Here is an 18,402-nt window from a genome sequence, read left to right on the forward strand (position 1 = left end):
GGTAGTATCAGTGATCACAAGAAGGTAGAAAGCTGGAAGAAATTACAGGAGCAACAAGGGAGAAAGAGAAACAGGAGTCCCAACACTGAAGATTTCAAGCCTGGACCATGAATAATGAGCAGGATTTTAATCACATTCTAGGCAGAGGGTAACATAAATAAAAGAAACATAAACAAAATCATAAACTTGTTAACACCATCATACATAAATACATGATATAAGACCTTTTGCTCCATTCTATCAACTCTATTTATTATAATTATTTTCATCAATTATAAATAAACACCTAGAGGTGTATCAATGCTGATTCTAATTAAAACCCATAGACTTTGGGGCGCATGGGTGGCTCAGTTGGTTGAGTGTCTGACTTCGGCTCAGGTCATGATCTCCCGGTTCGTGAGTGTGAGCCCTGCATCGGGCTCTGTGCTGACAGCTCGGGGTCTGGAGCCTGGAGCCTGCTTTGGATTCTGTGTCTCCCTCTCTCTCTATCCCCCTGTCCCCTGCTGCTCGCACTGTGTCTCTCTCTCTCTCTCAAAAATAAACATTAAAAAAAATTAAAAAAACAAAACAAAACATAGACTTAACTGATGACCAAACTCCTTTAGGCCTTTCTATCAATGATATTTTATCTTATTTGGACAACTATTTGGGTTCTACTGTAATAAAAAAATTATTCGAAACCAATTGAAAGGGAAAGAGGGACTGCTTTCAGTCAGCAAGTTGACATGACTGAGATAAAAAGGAAATTCCTAAAAATTATAAAAACCAGACACAGGAACAGCTGCATAAGGGCATTCAGAGTAGTAGGAAAGAGAACATAAGAGCAATTTAATTGTCACTTTTAGGAGGTAAAAATATTTATAATGCATTTTCAAAGAGTTCTGAAAAAAATCAGGTACAAAACAAAAGCTTTATCATGATGGCACAATCGCTGGCATAACCCTACAGATTAGCTGATGAGGGCTAGCTCCAAAGCGTGTTTGTTAAGCAGCCAGGAAACAGTTTGTGGTTAAAGATACATAGTTTTTCAATAATTCACATAACTAAAAATTGTTAATTCATGTAGACTTCTACCCAAACTTTCCAAGTTGTTGAAATAACAGATGCTATTCTTCTGTTTGAAGATAGATGTTAAAAGTCACATGACAAGTTATGACCTTAACTATAAAAATAAGTAGGTCTTAAATCCATTTTCTTTCTGCAGTAGAGAAGGCAGGGCATTGAAACCTAAGCACAAATTCACAAAGTTACTTAAGATAAATGGATAGGGTGGGGTGCCTCGCTGGCATGTGACTTGATCTCTGGTTTTTGTTTTGTGGTTTTTTTTTTTTTTTTGAGTTTCAGTCCCACACTGGGTGGAGATTACTTAAAAATCTTAAAAAACAAAAAAAAACAAAAACGGATACATGGATGGGATGGCGAAACTGCTTTAATATATATAACAAAACCCCAACTATAACATTTTATGTGTTACAGAATGCCCAACTGTGAATTAACTGCATTCCAAGTTCCAGGACTTTGACTCAACAATGAAAGATACACAGAGGTGAATTTCTTTATAACAAAGTCTATAAAGCGTTGTTTTACTATTTTCCCTTAAAATTATGTTTTTTTACATGTAGAGAAATGTATTATTGGTGAAGTAGAGCTGTCCAATTTTTAAATACCTAAAACAAGAAATCTAACACTCAACTGTAGTAGTTGTCCTAATGTTACACCAAAGAACAAACACACAAAAGGAGCTAACTCTATAAAAAGAATCCTAAACAGTCTCCAGGTAACAGATACTACATTAAGAGCGGTCAGCTCATGGAGGAACAGTTACATGTTTTGTTTCTCCTTCGCATTAAATTCAGTTTCTTTATATATTCTGAGCTGAAACAGTAATGTGTTTTCATGTGTTCTTACTAAAAGGAAAACTGCTTTATCACAGGAAAGGTCAAAGGTGATACTCTGCACATACAAAGAGACCTTTTTATAACCAACAAAGAGGACAGAAAGGGATGTAAAACTCATCTCTCCAACTTCAAAAGAAAGTATGAAATGGATTACCAAGGAAATTAGTCACTGATCTTCCAAAGATGAAACTAGATGTTATAGGTAGGTTCCAGCTATTTTTATATTGAACCAGCAGCTATCATCCCACACCGAGGTTGAAATGCACAATAAAAACAAAAGAGAGAAACTTATTTTGTCTATTTTATACACATAATTTTAATAAAATTAAAAGTATCGTATTTTCAAATGTAAAACCCTTGCTTTCAAATTTGCTTTGAAAACTAACTTCATAATTGCAATTCAAGAGGAAATTATGAAAATGACCCCAAAAATTTAATCTTAAAGCCAAAATATAAAAAAGAAAAAGAATCAAAGGGAAAAATGATGGTTGGAGAGAAGGAAGAGATGGGAGGAGAAATGCTCAAATACTGACTGTGTCAGGTAGTATTTGGGCATTTAAATTACATGTTTCAGAATGAAAAGAACTGACTCCTAAAAGACGATTTAACATATTATAAAACAAATGTTACATAGCCTTGTTTTAATAATAAGAGCTCTTTTTTTAAAAAAATTAAATACATGGGGCGCCTGGGTGGCGCAGTCGGTTAAGCGTCCGACTTCAGCCAGGTCACGATCTCGCGGTCCGTGAGTTCGAGCCCCGCGTCGGGCTCTGGGCTGATGGCTCAGAGCCTGGAGCCTGTTTCCGATTCTGTGTCTGCCTCTCTCTCTGCCCCTCCCCCGTTCACGCTCTGTCTCTCTCTGTCCCAAAAATAAATAAACGTTGAAAAAAAAAAAATTAAAAAAAAAAAAAAAAAAAAAAAATTAAATACAGGTTCTAAATTCTGGAAGCATGTGCAAAGTCTTTTCTTTTACCTGTTCAGTAAGTTTGCAAATTTTAAGCTTATCAAAAGTACCATGGCACTAGAATTTAAAAAAAAAAAAAAAAAAAAAAAAAAGTACACTGGTATGATGATTTTTAACATATTATCCATACCTACAAGGCCTGCTTCCTCACAATGTACAGAAAATTTTATTATGTTATGGCTCAGATGACTTGTTTGGAGAATTCTCCACCCTACTTAACGGAAATTAAGTTTCCTTCTTTGAAGAAGTCCCTTTACCTACTGCATTTAGCTCACCCACATCCCCTTTTCCCAGGGTTCTGTGGAACTCCTGCTGCTTGATGACTAGGTTCCTGTAACATCCCTGCGGTCAGGCTATGTGCTCTTCCCTCTTAGTATAAAACTCCCACTTACACAGGATTGCTTCCATGTATGTTTTGCAACCACATTCTCTAAGATACATCAAATAATACAATATCATTTTTGTTGTTTCACAGACATAGATAAGAAAGGTCACTTTTTCTATGTCAGATGGAAGAGTACGATGACTTATAAAATGTGGGAGATAAATTTAAAAACTTAAATGATATTAAAAAGATAGCTATAATCAATCTGAAGTTTTAACAACCTGCTCATAAAAGTCAATTATTAAATTTATTTTTACCATTGATTTTTAAATAAAATTGAATTGTGAAAAATCTCTTCCAATCCCACAAAACGTGTTGAATGAATCTCTCCATGGGTCAGGAAAAGGGCTCCGATAAAATAAAATAAAAAAAAGTTAAATTCTGGGCCACTGGACATCTCAAATACGAAGGGATAACTTTATTAAGTAAATAGTTTGGCACTCAAATTTATAATGACAAATTGTACACCTCTCTTAAAATAAATTAAAGTTATATATGTAAGAGTCCTAAAAGTAAGCTATTCATCTCAAAAGGAAAAACCAAAACAGACAGTTAAGAAGTTATCTCACTGAACAGGAACAATTTTCTCACTCATCCTCAAACTATGAACATAAATTTTAAATATGATAGAGGATATGTGACAATGCTTATTTATAAATACTCATCAAAGCTGTTTTTATTCACTAATCTGGAGAAGGAATCTGCGTAGGTATGTGTATTTAAGTTGATCAGCTAGGAGAACAGAAGCAAGTTCTTCTGTTTTAGTCTCCATATAGTTAATGCATACACTAACCGTTATTTCTTGATTTACAAGCTTACGGATATGTTGAATTCTTATGATCAAAGACAACTTAGCATTCCTACGTCCCCATCTCCCTCTGTGTTCAAATCCCAACACAGCTGTATCACAATTTTTGGTGAGACAGATCTTCAGTGTTTTCTGCATGCAGTCATTTGTTCAACAAAAGTTTACTGAGCACCAATACTGTGTCTGGCCCTGTTCTAGGCACTGGAAAACAGCAGGAGATAAAACAGACAAAACTCCTGCCTTCAGAGAGCTTACTAGTGAGAAAGATAGATAATATATAAAACAAACAAGTAAAATATATAGTATGTGCCTAAAACCAGAATATATTAAGAACTCTTGCAATTCAATGAAAAGACCAACAACCCAATTCAAAAACAGGTAAAGGACTTGAACAGACATTTCTCCAAAGAATATATACAAAAGGCCAAAAAGTCTATTTAAAAAAAGATCAACATTATTAGTCACTAATTAGGGAAATGCAAATCAAAGTCACAATGACTACTCGACACTCACTAGGACGGTTATAATAATAATAAAGAGGAAAATAACATGTGTTGGCAAAGACGTACAAGAACTTGGAACCTCGTACGCTGCTGGCTGGGATGCAAAATGGTGTAGCTGCTGTGGAAACAGGCAGTTTCCCAAAATGCTAACCAGAGAATTACAATATGATCCAGTCATTCTGGTTCTAGGTATTTACCAAACAGAACTGAAAACAGGTATTCAAACAAGTTCCTGTAGAGGAACCTTCACTGCATCATCCACGAGAGTCAAAGGCTGTTGTCTGTAGAGAACAGAGTGTCATTTAGCCACGGGATGGAAGCAGTGAGGATACAGGCTACAAGGAGGTTGCACCTCAAAAACATTACACTCAGTGGGAGGATCCCCAACAGAAGGCCACATGTATGATTCCATCTACACGAAATATCCCGTATAGGTAAATTCTCAGCGACCGAAAGCAAATGGGTGGCTCCTGGGGCTCTGGAGAGAACGAATGGGAGTCCATGCTTAATGGATATGCCATTTTATCTTGGAGCAATGGAAATGTTTTGGACCTAGTTATAGGCAGTGGTTGTACAACGCTCTGAACGTACTGAAAGCCACTAAATTGTTCACGTGAGAAGGGTTAATTATGTTGTATGAATTTCACCTCAATTAAAGTGGATCTATATCTAGGTGTGAGAGAGAGAATGTCAATGAAAAGGGGGGAAGAGCAAGGGGCAGAGAGCCAGGGCAGGCCTTCCTAAGGAGACGACATGTGAATACCGACCTGGAGGAAGAAGAGAATCCTTCACACAGGCAGCTGAGGCGAAGGCAACAGCAAGTGCAAAGGGCTCGCTGCATTTCGGAGCCGCAGCAAAGCTCGGTGAGGAGGCCAAGCACGACAGGAGGGGAGCAGTAGGAAATGCGATTCGAGGGGCAACAGGGAATCAGCGGAGGTGAGGTGGGGCCGCTAAGTTATTCTAAGGACTTTGGCCTTTACGCTGAGCACAGGGGAGCCTATGTAGGGTTTTGAGCACAAGCGTAACATGAAGTAACTTACATTTTAACAGGGTCATTTTAGTTGCTGAACTGAGAAGATCCTACAGCTCCTCGAAGGGCAACGACAGAGTCATCAGTTAGGAAGCTACTGCCAACGATCTAGGAGAGAGATTTCTCCAATTTGTCTTTCAGTTCCTTATTAGTCCTTCAAATATTCTTTTCTCACAGCCTCCAGAGTTTCATGGATATAGTAACTTCTTTGACAGTTTTTGGTTTTTTGAAAATTTTTTTTTTGATCCCTACACTGTCCTACACCAACTCCTTTTTTTTTTTTTTTCTTCTTTAATTTATCTTGAGTTCCTTTCTCCCTATTGCTCTGATTTCTGTTTTCCATGTAAGCATTTCAAGCACTGTCCATGTGGGCAGGACTTGTAAACCTCACTGTGGGGTTATCTGGCCGGGCCGTCTCACTGAGATACCACAAACTGCAGTATCCGTCTTTCCTCTTGACTGGGTCAACTGGCCCAACAAAAAATAAATTGCTTTAACCACGAGTGGGTGCATTCAACAATGCAAAGCTGCTGGGCTCTTTCTGAGGCTCTAAGATTAATCACGAAAAACACTCATCTCATTAGCTTTCTCCACCCTTCGTCTATCCAATCCAATCTGTCACCAAGCCTGTCAGTTTAACTCAGGAATGGCTCTCTCAAATTTATGCACCTCCATCCATGTCTACCATCATGACCCTGGCCAAACCACATTCCCTGCTTACTGGAAATACAACAGACGTCCTCCCTACCCACTCCCTAGGTTATGTCTCTTTTCCACAATTAGCCACAGTCATCTTTCCAAGATGCAAATTTAATCCTGTTTCTTTCCTTCCTACCTCGCCCCCCCACAACTATTCCCACCACCTACTTTTAACAAGTCTAGTGGTTGTCATTACTCTTTGAACGGTCTTCCTAAGTCAAAGACCTGCTTTTGCAGCCTCATCCTAGCCCTTGCCCCTCAAATTCTCCGTGCTCCCTCTCTTCTTCTTCAGTTGGTTCCCACCATAGTCTTGTACTCCGACTATCTCCTGTCTAGGGAAAGCTCTTTTCTCCTCTTCCCATAGTCTAATCTTACTAAGATTACTAAGATTACTAAGATGAGCCTCAGAGTGCTCATCTGAGAGACACATCAGTTCTTCAAGGAAACGTTCCTAATTTCCAATACTAAGATAAATTCTTACAGCTTTATATAGCTGTGCTTTGTCAGCCCTCATCATAGTTGTAACTGTTATAATTCTATTAAGTGTGATTCTTTGATTAATGCCCCCCCCCCCATTAGAATGTACACCTCTGGAAGAACAGGAGCACATCTATTTTTGCTCACCACTGTTTGCAGCACCTGGCGTGATGCTGGGCACATACTATATGCCCAGTAAATATCTGACCAATGAGTACACACACGAATGATGACTGCTGCAACTCTTACTACCTCTGGTGTGTCACCTCAAGAATTATACTGCTTTTCAAAGGCATTTTCAAATGCTAAATTACAGATTACTTTGAAGATTGTGACCTTAAAACACACTTTTTTACTTAATCATAATCAGCACAAAGAAGCCAGCATGTGAAATACACATCCATACAATCCTACGAATTTTATGGAAAAAGACACCAACATTTACATTAAGCTGCTGTTATAGGCCATAGAACATAAAGTGAATGACCCCCCCCCCCAAAACAAACCCAAACTCAAAAATAAATAACAAACCCCTAAATTACTTTTTGAGTAACAAAAACAAAGCCAAAATTACCTGTTCAAATATAGAAATATCTAAGAAAGAATGATCAAATCATAGATCTTATAAAAAACAGAATTTACAGTATTTTCTATATGGCAAATACTATATAGAAATATTTATTTCTATATAAATATTACTGTATGTAAAAATTTATTTTATTTTTTAAATTTTTTGTAACGTTTATTTTTGGGAGACAGAAACAGACCACGAGAGCGGGAGGGGCAGAGAGAGAGGGAGACATGGAATCTGAAGCAGGCGCCAGGCTCTGAGCCTGACAGCTGTCAGTGGGGCTTGAACCCATGAACCGTGAGATCATGACCTGAGCTGAAGTCGCTGCTTAACCAACTGAGCCACCTAGGCGCCCCTAAAAAATGTTTTTAAACTGGATCTAATAAGTGTAATCAAGTATTAGTGGCCTCATTTCCTACTTCTGTAATCTTCCAGCTTTTATTTCAAAGGGAAAAATTCTTTACTTGCAATTCCTTTAAAAAAAAAACATGTTCAAGCAACCTAAGTTCAGTTGTTTTAAAATACACTGAAAAGTAGGGGCGCCTGGGTGGCTCAGTTGGTTAGGCGTCCTACTTCTGGCTTAGGCCATAATCTCCTGGTTCCGTGGGTTTGAGCCCCAGGTCAGGCTCTGTACTGACAGCTCAGAGCCTGGAGCCTGCTTTTATTCTGTATCTCCCTCTCACTGCTCTTCCCCTGCTTGCGCTCTCTTTCTCTCAGAAATGAATAAATGTTAAAAAATTTTTTTCTTAAACACAGTGAAAAGGAATTACCCATACTTTTAAGAAGCTTCAGAATGAGTCATGAAAAAGTATTTTTAGAAGATATAAATATCACTGGAACAAGTGTGGAAAATTCATGCAAAGGCTTTATTCACTGAACTAATGAATCCCCTGCACCATGTGCCAGACTATATATCAGATCCAAAGATACAAAGGTAGGTATCAAAAGAATTAGTATAAAATTCAAGACTTCTAAAGGAGAAGCGAGGTGCTTGATATAGGTGATTTTTAAGACCTATTATAGCTGAAGAACCTAAAATCTTGCTATAAAATTCTCTCCAATCACTTCATGCGGGGGTGCATTCTCCTATCAGGATTATGAGTAGCTTCTGGGGATGCAAATAAATGAAGACAGATTCAAACACCTTGTCTGACTCAGGAGGTGTACACGGAGCTTGTTTTGCCAGGCCTACAACTGATGTGGCAGGGCTTTCTGTTTCTCTCTATCCTCAAGTCTCTAACTCGACATTTTGTGGCACGTGGCTGAGGCCTACGAGTAAGATGACTGAGAAAGCCCCTGCCCACAAGGGCTCACTGCTGACCACGGAAGACACAGAAACAGGCTTGGGAAGCAAGAACTGTGCACTGCCTGATACGAGCAATTGCACAATGGACCAAACACTATGGGATAATAGAAAATACCAAGCAGATGGGTAAGAAGTGTATGTTTCATGGAAATGTAGGTATCATTCACTTTCAGGACTCTTCTCAACAGACCTAACATTTAGATGCTTAAATACAAAATGCCTGCATATTTATGTAGCTCGGTTGACATTATTCCTTCTATTTTACCTCCTGTAAAATCTCTTTGGTTGACAACAAAAATCACTTCTTGAATATCAAACATAAAATTTAAGATTTAAAATATTTTCATCTCATTATCTTTTATATCTGAAACTTTTACTGTTTCATAGGATTTATTACTTTTCCTATGCTAAAAAACAGAGCTGGAGATAAAAATAATAATTGGCTTGAAAATACATTTTTGCAAGTAAATTGGAACTGATTTTCTATTCTGGAAATTCAGAACACTTTACACAAAAATTAGTCAAATGGTGAAATCCTCCCTCTGGAATTAAAAGTTGTTCAGTTTCTGTCATTTACATTGTGCTTGTAACTTCTTCTCTACTTTAGGAGGGAAATAAACAGAAAAAGCTCTCAGACTCAATGTAACCTGTCAGTACTTCTGGTACTGTAGTACTATAAAAGCCTGTACTTTTAGTTGTATTTCATAGCTTTTTCTGTTTAAGAAAAGTTAAGTATGGATCTTGCTCTAAATCCATTATCTAGATTTTGGCAGCACATTAAAAGTAATACTGTAATAAGGGGCGCCTGGGCGGCTCAGTTGGTTGAGCGTCCAACTTCGGCTCAAGTAATGATCTTGCAGTTCATGAGTTCAAGCCCCGCACAGGGCTCTGTGCTGATAGCTCAGAGCCTGGAGCCTGCTTTGGATTCTGTGTCTCCCTCTCTCTCTGCACTACCCCTCCCCGCCTCGTTTGTGCTCTCTCTCTCAAAAGTAAATAAACATAAAAAAAACTTTTAAAAAAAGTAATACAGTAATAAATGAGGAAACAGAATCCACAAAACTAAGTTTTTGGTACAATTTATACAATTCGTCTTCTTTCAGACACAAATAAAATTACACTAACAAGTACAACCTAAAAAAGTATATGGGGGTAATCAGGAAAGTCCACTAGAAATAGGAAACCTCAAAATACACAATTATATGTTTTCTCCCTTTCCAACATCAGCAACTGCATCTAGGCACCCCCATGTTTAAGGAATACAGAATAATGAAAATGGCAGTGATGATGGCAACCGCCAATACTTCCTGGGCACCTAACTTGCTCTAGGTGCTGCTAAATATCTTATATTTAAGCCTGATGACAATTCTAAGAGTTAAGTATTATCAGAAATCACTATTTTAAAGACATGGGAAAAAGAGGCTGAACGACGTTCAGAAGTGGCAAGGCTGGGATTCAAATGAAGTCTGTCTGACTCCAAAGCTCTTAACCACTCCACTGTGGACATAGAAATACTATAGTTAAAGGCTGAGGTTTAGAAACAGGTTTAAGAATTTTAAAATAAACATATTCAAATACATTTAATCTATTTCAATATTGTAACCCCGTATATATTAAAATTATAGGAAATATTACATCTTAAAAGAGAATTTCTATACCACTGAACTATTCATGTATTTAATAATGTTTTCCTAGATGTCGTAACTAAAATTATCTTATATTACGTAAATTAGATTCTTATCCTCTTTACAAAAGAGCAACCTAAAACTTTTAAATTCAGTTATTTTCACCGTAACAGAGTGATTTCTGGAAAATATCAAAAGCCAAAGCTCTCAAGTCACGAAAGGTAAAGAAATTATAATTAAATCATGACAGATTTTACTGAAATAACTGCAAAACTAGAGCAGTGTAACAATATTTTCTTCAGTATCATTTTTTTAGATTTTGGAATAATCCCCCTGTTAGTGGGAATACACTGAAGTTTGCACAAAGATCCAAACTAAATATGGACTTATATTACTTGTTTGCCTGATGTCATACTTAAAAAAAAAAAAAAAAAAAAAAATCCTGCTATAAGCATACCTTGGCAAAAAATACGGTGAGGTGAGTTTCACTGCCAACAATCCAAATAGGGAATTTTGGAGATTTCAAGTAAGAACCAACCTAGAACAAATGTAGCAAAATAAACAAACAAATGAAAATCTGACAGTGCCTGTTGAATATCTGCCTATGAATATTTGAAGCAAATGGAAAAATGTGCTGTGCTAGAATGCCTTACCCATAAAGGTCAAATGCTGAGTGTAAAAAAATCAATGTTATAAATACTGTCAGGGCTAAGTTTATATTGCATCTTTACCATCAGGATAACAATAATATACTTTTAACACAGATTAAAAAAAAAATAGTTTAGCACTAAGAATCATTCTCAGGTTTTACTAAAGTTGCTAGACAGAATGACCACTTTAAGAATATCAGCTTGATTGTCAAACCCTACGACTATAAACTTGATAATTACTTTATCAGGGGAACAACTATAAATTAATAAATATATTTATGAATAAATAAAGGGGAAAAACCATAAGAACATCCTGTCTTCAAAGAATGTAGGGCAATATAATAATCCCTCTAAAGCAAAATATATACTCCAAAATATTTAAGAATATGAAAGAACCCTGTCACTCTTTATGGTTGGAAGTTCACTCCTGTCACTCTGCATGGTTGGAAGTTCAAAGTTTTAAAATATGAAGTCTCCTTAAGATGTACAAAAAGTTATATAGCCTACCTTCTAGGTTATATATTTAATCTATAAAAACCATAGTATCTGAAATTTGAGAGTATCATTTCTGTGGGTGATGGAGAAAGTTTAAAATTCAACAAAAAACAGACTTGGGAAATCGCATCATGTTCACGTCGATCAATTCTATACCCCTATGAGGACAGAAACTACAACTTAAAAACAACCTTACCATTCAAATTTGCTGAATTTTCTTTTCTCACACAGACTCCCCGGAATGGGGGACATTCCGAGCAGCTACTTGCAGCAGTCAGGGCAATTCTTCCCTCATCAGTCAACAGGGTGCCCTGCTTTCAACCACCACTACGGTCCTTTGGCATTTATGTTCATCATGGGGAAGTAGGGGAGAGGGACTCTTTTGTATTCACGGATAGAAACACCGGTATGTCTGTCCTACGATGGGCAGGGTGGGCTGGATGTGCTGATGGCAATGGTGAACCAGGAGAGCAGGAAGGGTGATGATTTGGGGGTAAAAGAGAATAAGGGCAAAGGACAAAGACAAAGGAGAAGCTCGAATCACAGGTTCAGAGCAGACGGGATTTTAGAGGTGCTCAGTACAAGTCCCTCAATTTTACATCAAGAAACAGGAAGTATCCAGGATCCGTGCCTCGTCTGAATTCAAACAGTTAACAGAGCTGGAATTAAAACTCAGGATTTCTGACTCCTAATATGGTAGCTTTCCCTTACATCACGCTACCTCTGGGTGAAAAGTATAGACATTATTTAATTTCTATTTTAGAAACTGAGTATGTGTGTGTGTGTATTTAAATAAGGTAGAAGTAAAAAAGTGAGGATTATATACAGTAGAATCAAAAGGTAAACAAATGAACTCATTAAGTGTTTCATAATAATATAAATGAGTAAAGAGTGCATAAATAGTGCAGCCACTTTGGAAAGAGAGTCTGACAGTTCCTCAACAAGCATATAATTACTGTACGACAAGCAATTTCATTCCTGGGTACACATCCAAGAGAGACAAAAACATATTCACAAAAAACTTATACGGAATGTTCTTAGCAGAGTTATTCATAGTAGCACAAAAGCAGGAACAACCCAAACGCCCACCAGCTGATGAACAGATAAACACAATTGATATATAAATACAATAGAATATTTGGTCATAAAAAGGAACAAAGTGCTAGTAGGTAAAACAAGAATCAACACTGAAAACATTGTGCCAAGTCAAAGAAGCCAGACAATAAAGGCCACCTATTGTAGGATTCCATTGAGATGAAATGTCCCGAACAGGCAAAACCACAGAGAAATAGAGCTGCCAGGGGCTGGGGAGGATTGGGGAAGCGACCGCTAGCGGGGTTAGAAGATCTTGTCAGAAGAAGAAAAACATTCTGAAATTCAGTAAATGGTGACGGGTGCATGACCTTCTGAACTGCACACTTTAAAATGGTGAGTTTTATGGTATTTGAGTTTATCTATTTAAAAAAAAGGGGGGGGGGCACAGTCCAAAGCAGAGTCACCCTCTGCACTGTGTGCATATGTACCGACACGGTTTCATCTGTGTTAATGAACACATATGATCAAAATGACATGAAAATGTTAATTTCTAAAGAGCAATTTGCTATGATGGTAAAGCACAGGGAAATGTTCAGATGCACAAAACTAATACAAACACAATGATTTCCTTAATGCCATTTCTCTAAATGTTTGGTAAAAAGTAAATGTATACAGGTTTTCAGAAGGCCATTTACAGTTATGTACACCACAGTGTATTTTAGTTCTTCAAAAAACTTTGTCACACCATCCCGACCACTTCCCTTACAGGTCTCCCACACTCCAGGCCACTACGTACGGCCCTAAGTGTCCTGGAGCCAGCTGTCAGACAAGCAGAGACAGCCCTCAGCCTCAGAGCTGACTGAAACTATCCAACCCCTAGGGAGCCTATGAAACCTAGCCAACTCCATCCCAACGCCCATACACAGGCTGCCCTCTGTAGTAGCACCTTGCTGTTGCCCTGTCCCCAGGTGTCATCCCGTCTGTGGCGCTGTCTGGGAGCTCTCTCTTGTTTGGAGGTGTAAGTAACAGAGAGTTCTGCCTTTCATCTATCTGAGTACCATTGTGTTGTGTCCTTCCATTATAATAATCTCTAGGGGTGCCTGGTCGGCTCATATGGTTAGGTGTCTGACTCTTGATTTTAGCTCAGATCATGATCTCGGGGTTGTGGGACTGAGCCCCATGTTGGGCTCTGAACTGAGCACAGAGTCTGCTTAAGATTCATTCTCTCCCTCTCTCTCTACCCCCACCTGGCTCGCGTGCCATTTTCCCCTACCTCTTGCTCTCTCTTGAAAACAAACAAAAAACAAACAAAAAAAGTTACTGCTAGAACACTAGAGCAATATGCATTAGGAGAACACATAGCCATTACTGGTTTTCCACTAAGATCATAGGAGGAAAACAGGCATTGCTCTACCTGCTCTTCCTGACAGCTAAAGAAAAGCAAAACGCATGATTTAGAAAAGCTTACAATTCCGAAATTGGTAATTCACTCATTCAACAAATGTTTACTGACCACCAAGTATGTACCCAGAAATACAACATCACTGGCTTCAAAGGGTCTATAGTCCACTGGAGATGACCAGAGAAAAGCAAATTCAAGATCAAAAAAATAAATAAGTTAACAGACAAGAACATTATAGAGAGATTATTCCTATGCTATTATGAAAAGGGGTCACTGAGGCAATGGCCGAAGAAAGGGTCTTGGAGGCACCATTTTAAGTAGGACCTGCAGGGGACAGGGAGCCATCCACTCAAGATCTGGAGAATTCCTGGCAGAAATGATGGCAAGCACGAAGTCCTATTAGGCAGGAAAGGGCTTGGGTGCGTTCAGAAACTGGCAGGAAACCAGGAGGACGAGTGCACAGCAACAGAGAGGGCAGTGCGCCTCCAGAGGGCCAGACAGGATCTGGTTCAGGGCGTGGAGAGGGCAGTACGCCTCCACGGGGACAGACGGAATCTGGATCAGGGCGTTACAGGCCACACGGTGACAATTTCACAGTATATCATCTCCACACCCTATCCTCCTGCAAAACCCACACACATGCTTTAAAAAAAAAAGGCTTTACTGAAGTGTCTTTGAAGTGTGAAAATGGTACACATTAAAAGTGTGCAACTTGGTATTTTTATATATGCATACGCTGTGAAAAGATCACCACCATCAAGCTAATTAACATATTCATCACCTCCATACAGTTACCATTTTTGTGTGTGTACCCATGTGCACACTTGCCAGCACACACACACTTTTTAGGATCTATGAATGTTTGTGTGTGTTTCCTGGGAGAACGGGATGCAGCTTGATGCTCTGGTTGCCAGGCTACTTCAGAATAGCTTTAGCTTGTAAGTTAAAGTCACCGAAAATAATAAAACAGTTGCTACTGTGTAACAATATGATGTCTACTAAGAGATCCGGGCAGGATGGAACCTAATTCATTATCATACCATACCACTCCTTTCCAAGTGTTGTCATGAAAGAGGAACACTTCTGCTTAAAAGAAAGTATCGAAGGCAAGAGGGCAAGACACCGTCATTTTCCTAAATCACTATCACCAGAGCTACTGCTATGGAACCACAATTCGAAAATGGAAAAGAAAATGAGATCCACTTCTCCCTTTCCAAAATCAGGACACCTCATTAAGTTCAAATCATTAATGATTTGAACCCCATTTAAAACTATCTAATAGTTATTTCAGAACATCCAATAGTTATTTTAGAGTATGCAGAAAAGCCATGAAATATTTATCAATAAATGAGAAGTTCATGGCAGTTCCTAACCTTAGCCCATGTGCTAAAGAATTTAATGCTATGAAATGCTTGGAATTTTGTTTTTAAGTGTGAAATCATTTTTCAGATGGAATAGACAAAACTTAAAACTTCAGGCATCTAGCAAATTCTTTTTCTTTGCCTCATAAGTATTGCCAGTTGTTTCAGCAAAGCGTACCATTATGAGGAAGCAACAATACATCCTTTTCCCTTGGTTTACCAAAAAATAAATGTATATGCAATAATAGATTTATTTTTATAAATTGTTTTTTTTTTTTTTTTTACTGGGTTCCGCCCTCTGTCCTTGAAAACAGGAAACTCGGCATCATCAGCCAGCTTAACTCTATCCTTCATATGCCTGTCAGTTTAGGAAAGGAGATCAGGAAAGAAATGGAGAGTATGTACTAGCAAGTTAAATGCCATCTAGGAGAAAATACCATCCACGACATTGGACATATGAATTAAAAGCATTGAAAACACCTTCAGAATCAACTTACCTTACAGTATCTTAAAGCTTCCATTAATGTTAAGAATCCTACTGCTGCTTGTTCATGTATACCAAGAAGTTCTACAAAAAAGAAGTTAGCACTGCATTAGCATATATAAATCTGAAAAGTACCTATATGTAAATATAGATGTACCCTATATACATATTTTACATCAAAACTTTTATTCCCCAAAGTATACTTTCAAACCTAGCACGTATTTACTGTTAAGAGTTCCATCAAATCATTGTATTACTAATTATTATCAAATGCCATTAGATCATGTTTGTGTGGGTGATGTGATACTTCAGATGTACATTAAATGTCTTTATGAACTTTATTTTCAATGTTAATGTTTAAAATGAGGACATTTTTCTGAAAACCAAGGAGTTACGGACAAAAAGAAAAAAGAGATAATAATATCCATTGTTTTGACTTAGAAAAACAAACGAATATGCTAATCTTAATCCATAAAATTTATCATTATCAGTGAACCTACTTGTAGAATACTTAAAACATGGGAATTTGATTCCATTCCTGACTCCTATAAATAAACACAGTGTGCTTAAGACTCCAGAAATAAAGACAAATAGAACAAGTTATCTGCCTTACAAAGGCTAAATGTATCGAGAGAGAGAAGAAAAATCTTGTGTCTTCACTGTTTACACACACACATACACAATGCATCTTAAAAGTGATAAAAGAACATCTGTTTATTGTATTACGGAAGGTGTACAGAACTGACAACATGTGAGTTGAACCTCGAAGCATATGTAGGAATTTTTTCCAGGCCAAGAAGATGATACGAAGAAAATTCAAGGCAGAGGAAACAAGAAAGAATTATCAACAATAAAGAAAATCAATGTATTTAAGGGGTGAAGAATATGCCAAACCTTCCTTCAAGGTTTCTAGCCTGGGGAACCTGACAAATGGTGACTAACTGATAGAGTTAAGAAAAAGTAGGTTCTGAAAGTGGTATCAAGAGAGAACATGAGTTTGGTTTTAGACAAGCCGGAAGGGAGGAAACCTCAGGACTTCTAGCTACAGATAGATACACAACTAAGGCTCAGGAACACAAGGAAGAGGGATCAGGGGAGGATACAGAGCTTTGGGCATCATCAGCATAGAGATGAGAGGTGATGTCATGGATGTGGTTAAGAAAGAACTGACAAAGCTCAGAAAATGAAGACAAGTGATTATTTCACAACGAAGACGTAACTGTGGTGATGATCTTATCTTTTACAGACTATAGCTTTCAGTTAGGGTATATTAAGTGGAACTATAATAGTATTTGGATCCATAAATGTTTCCACAAAGCATTTTTTCTAGTTCAAAATTATGTCCACTGTAAATACTACACACACACACACACACACACACACACACACACACACACACACATATAGCTTTGCTTCCTTTTCACTATCTGGTCATGTTTTATCCACTTTTCTGTTAAGATATACTGTTTTCCTTATTAATTAATGTAATAATATCAATTCTTAGTCATACCATGTATCCTTAAGTACAACATTCAGACAGTGTAAGCCAAGAACTGGTTGTTGAAACTTTTGGATTTGGAAATTCAAAATTAAGAGAATATGCATATAATTATATTTTTCACTAGTTTCTTACAGGTACCAGGAGGGTATAGCAATAGTTCCCAAATTGTTATTTATGATTCCTAGGGATCCACAAGACCCTGTAGAGACTACATGGTTTTCATAAAAGGACATTAATTGCCTGTTATTTTGTTTTTTGGTTTTTTTGCTCTTAAACTTTCAGGAGTATAAAGTGAAGTTTTCCAGAGGCCAAATGACATGTCATATCTCAACAGACTAGATCTATAAACAGGTATGAGAATGTCTACTAATAACCTCAACATTGAAGGAACTTGCAAACTTTAAAACAATGTCACTCTTCTTACTGATTTTCTTCTTATTTTGGAAAACAGTTATTTATATTGAGAAGTAAAGGATGTATTATTGTCATTTTAAAATGAATTAATACATCTTTTAAATTTCTAAGTCTTAATTTCTAAGAAAAATATTGATCATTATTTGGTTATAACCCATACAAGAAAAAGCTCTTTGGGATCTTCATTTTTAAAAGTATAAAGAGCATGAAAACAAAAAACACCTGAATCACTGAGTTATAGCATTCAAGGGAAAAAGAGGGAGTGGGGGTGAGTGACCCAAATAAGCAGAAATGGTACTCTACGGTCTTACAAATTTTCCCTTCCTCTTCCTTCTTAGATTTATTTTCAAGTTCAAAGAAGAATATGTATGTTGAGAAACATTTTCACACTTTAATTTCTAAAAATCAGATATCACCACCTAGTGTTATGATTAGATATTGCATCATCGATTTCCTTGTAATATGAAACAAATGTCTCAAAGAATATATTTGTAACTTAATGCTACTAGCTATGGCGAACCAGCTGTTCGTAATTGTTGCGGAATGAATTATTCAGATTAGGTCAGTAATCACATGTTTAGGCATGCAGTTTGGATGATAATATTTAAAAACTACTCCTATTTCCTTAGACTAAAAATTTAAATTTTTTATCTGTAGTAGCTAATGTGCATCCTTAAGAATATTTATTAGTGTACAAAGTTGTAAATATAGTGAAGATATACTCACCTCACATATTACAACTTATAGAATTTACTTATATAAGACTTGTCTCAGTAAGTCTCAAAGAAGTCAATTTA

At 37.3% G+C, this 18,402-nt stretch overlaps 1 protein-coding gene across 6 annotated transcripts in view; it reads right to left on the reverse strand.

Annotated features, from left to right (window-relative positions):
- Positions 1-18,402, reverse strand: part of MINDY3 (MINDY lysine 48 deubiquitinase 3) — a 96,064-nt gene that overhangs the window by 41,322 nt on the left and 36,340 nt on the right. For 5 of the 6 annotated variants that reach the window (XM_045466111.1, XM_045466109.1, XM_045466114.1 and 2 more), the window contains 2 exons: positions 15,704-15,774; positions 10,721-10,801 (listed from right to left, as the gene is read on the reverse strand). In XM_045466111.1, coding sequence (XP_045322067.1) covers positions 10,721-10,801; positions 15,704-15,774 — 152 coding nt within the window. The remainder of the gene's footprint in view (positions 1-10,720; positions 10,802-15,703; positions 15,775-18,402) is intronic. The other variant, XM_045466110.1, reaches the window with a different exon arrangement.

This window comes from Leopardus geoffroyi, chromosome B4 (genome assembly GCF_018350155.1).
Source record: "Leopardus geoffroyi isolate Oge1 chromosome B4, O.geoffroyi_Oge1_pat1.0, whole genome shotgun sequence".
Classification (NCBI taxonomy): Eukaryota; Metazoa; Chordata; class Mammalia; order Carnivora; family Felidae; genus Leopardus; species Leopardus geoffroyi.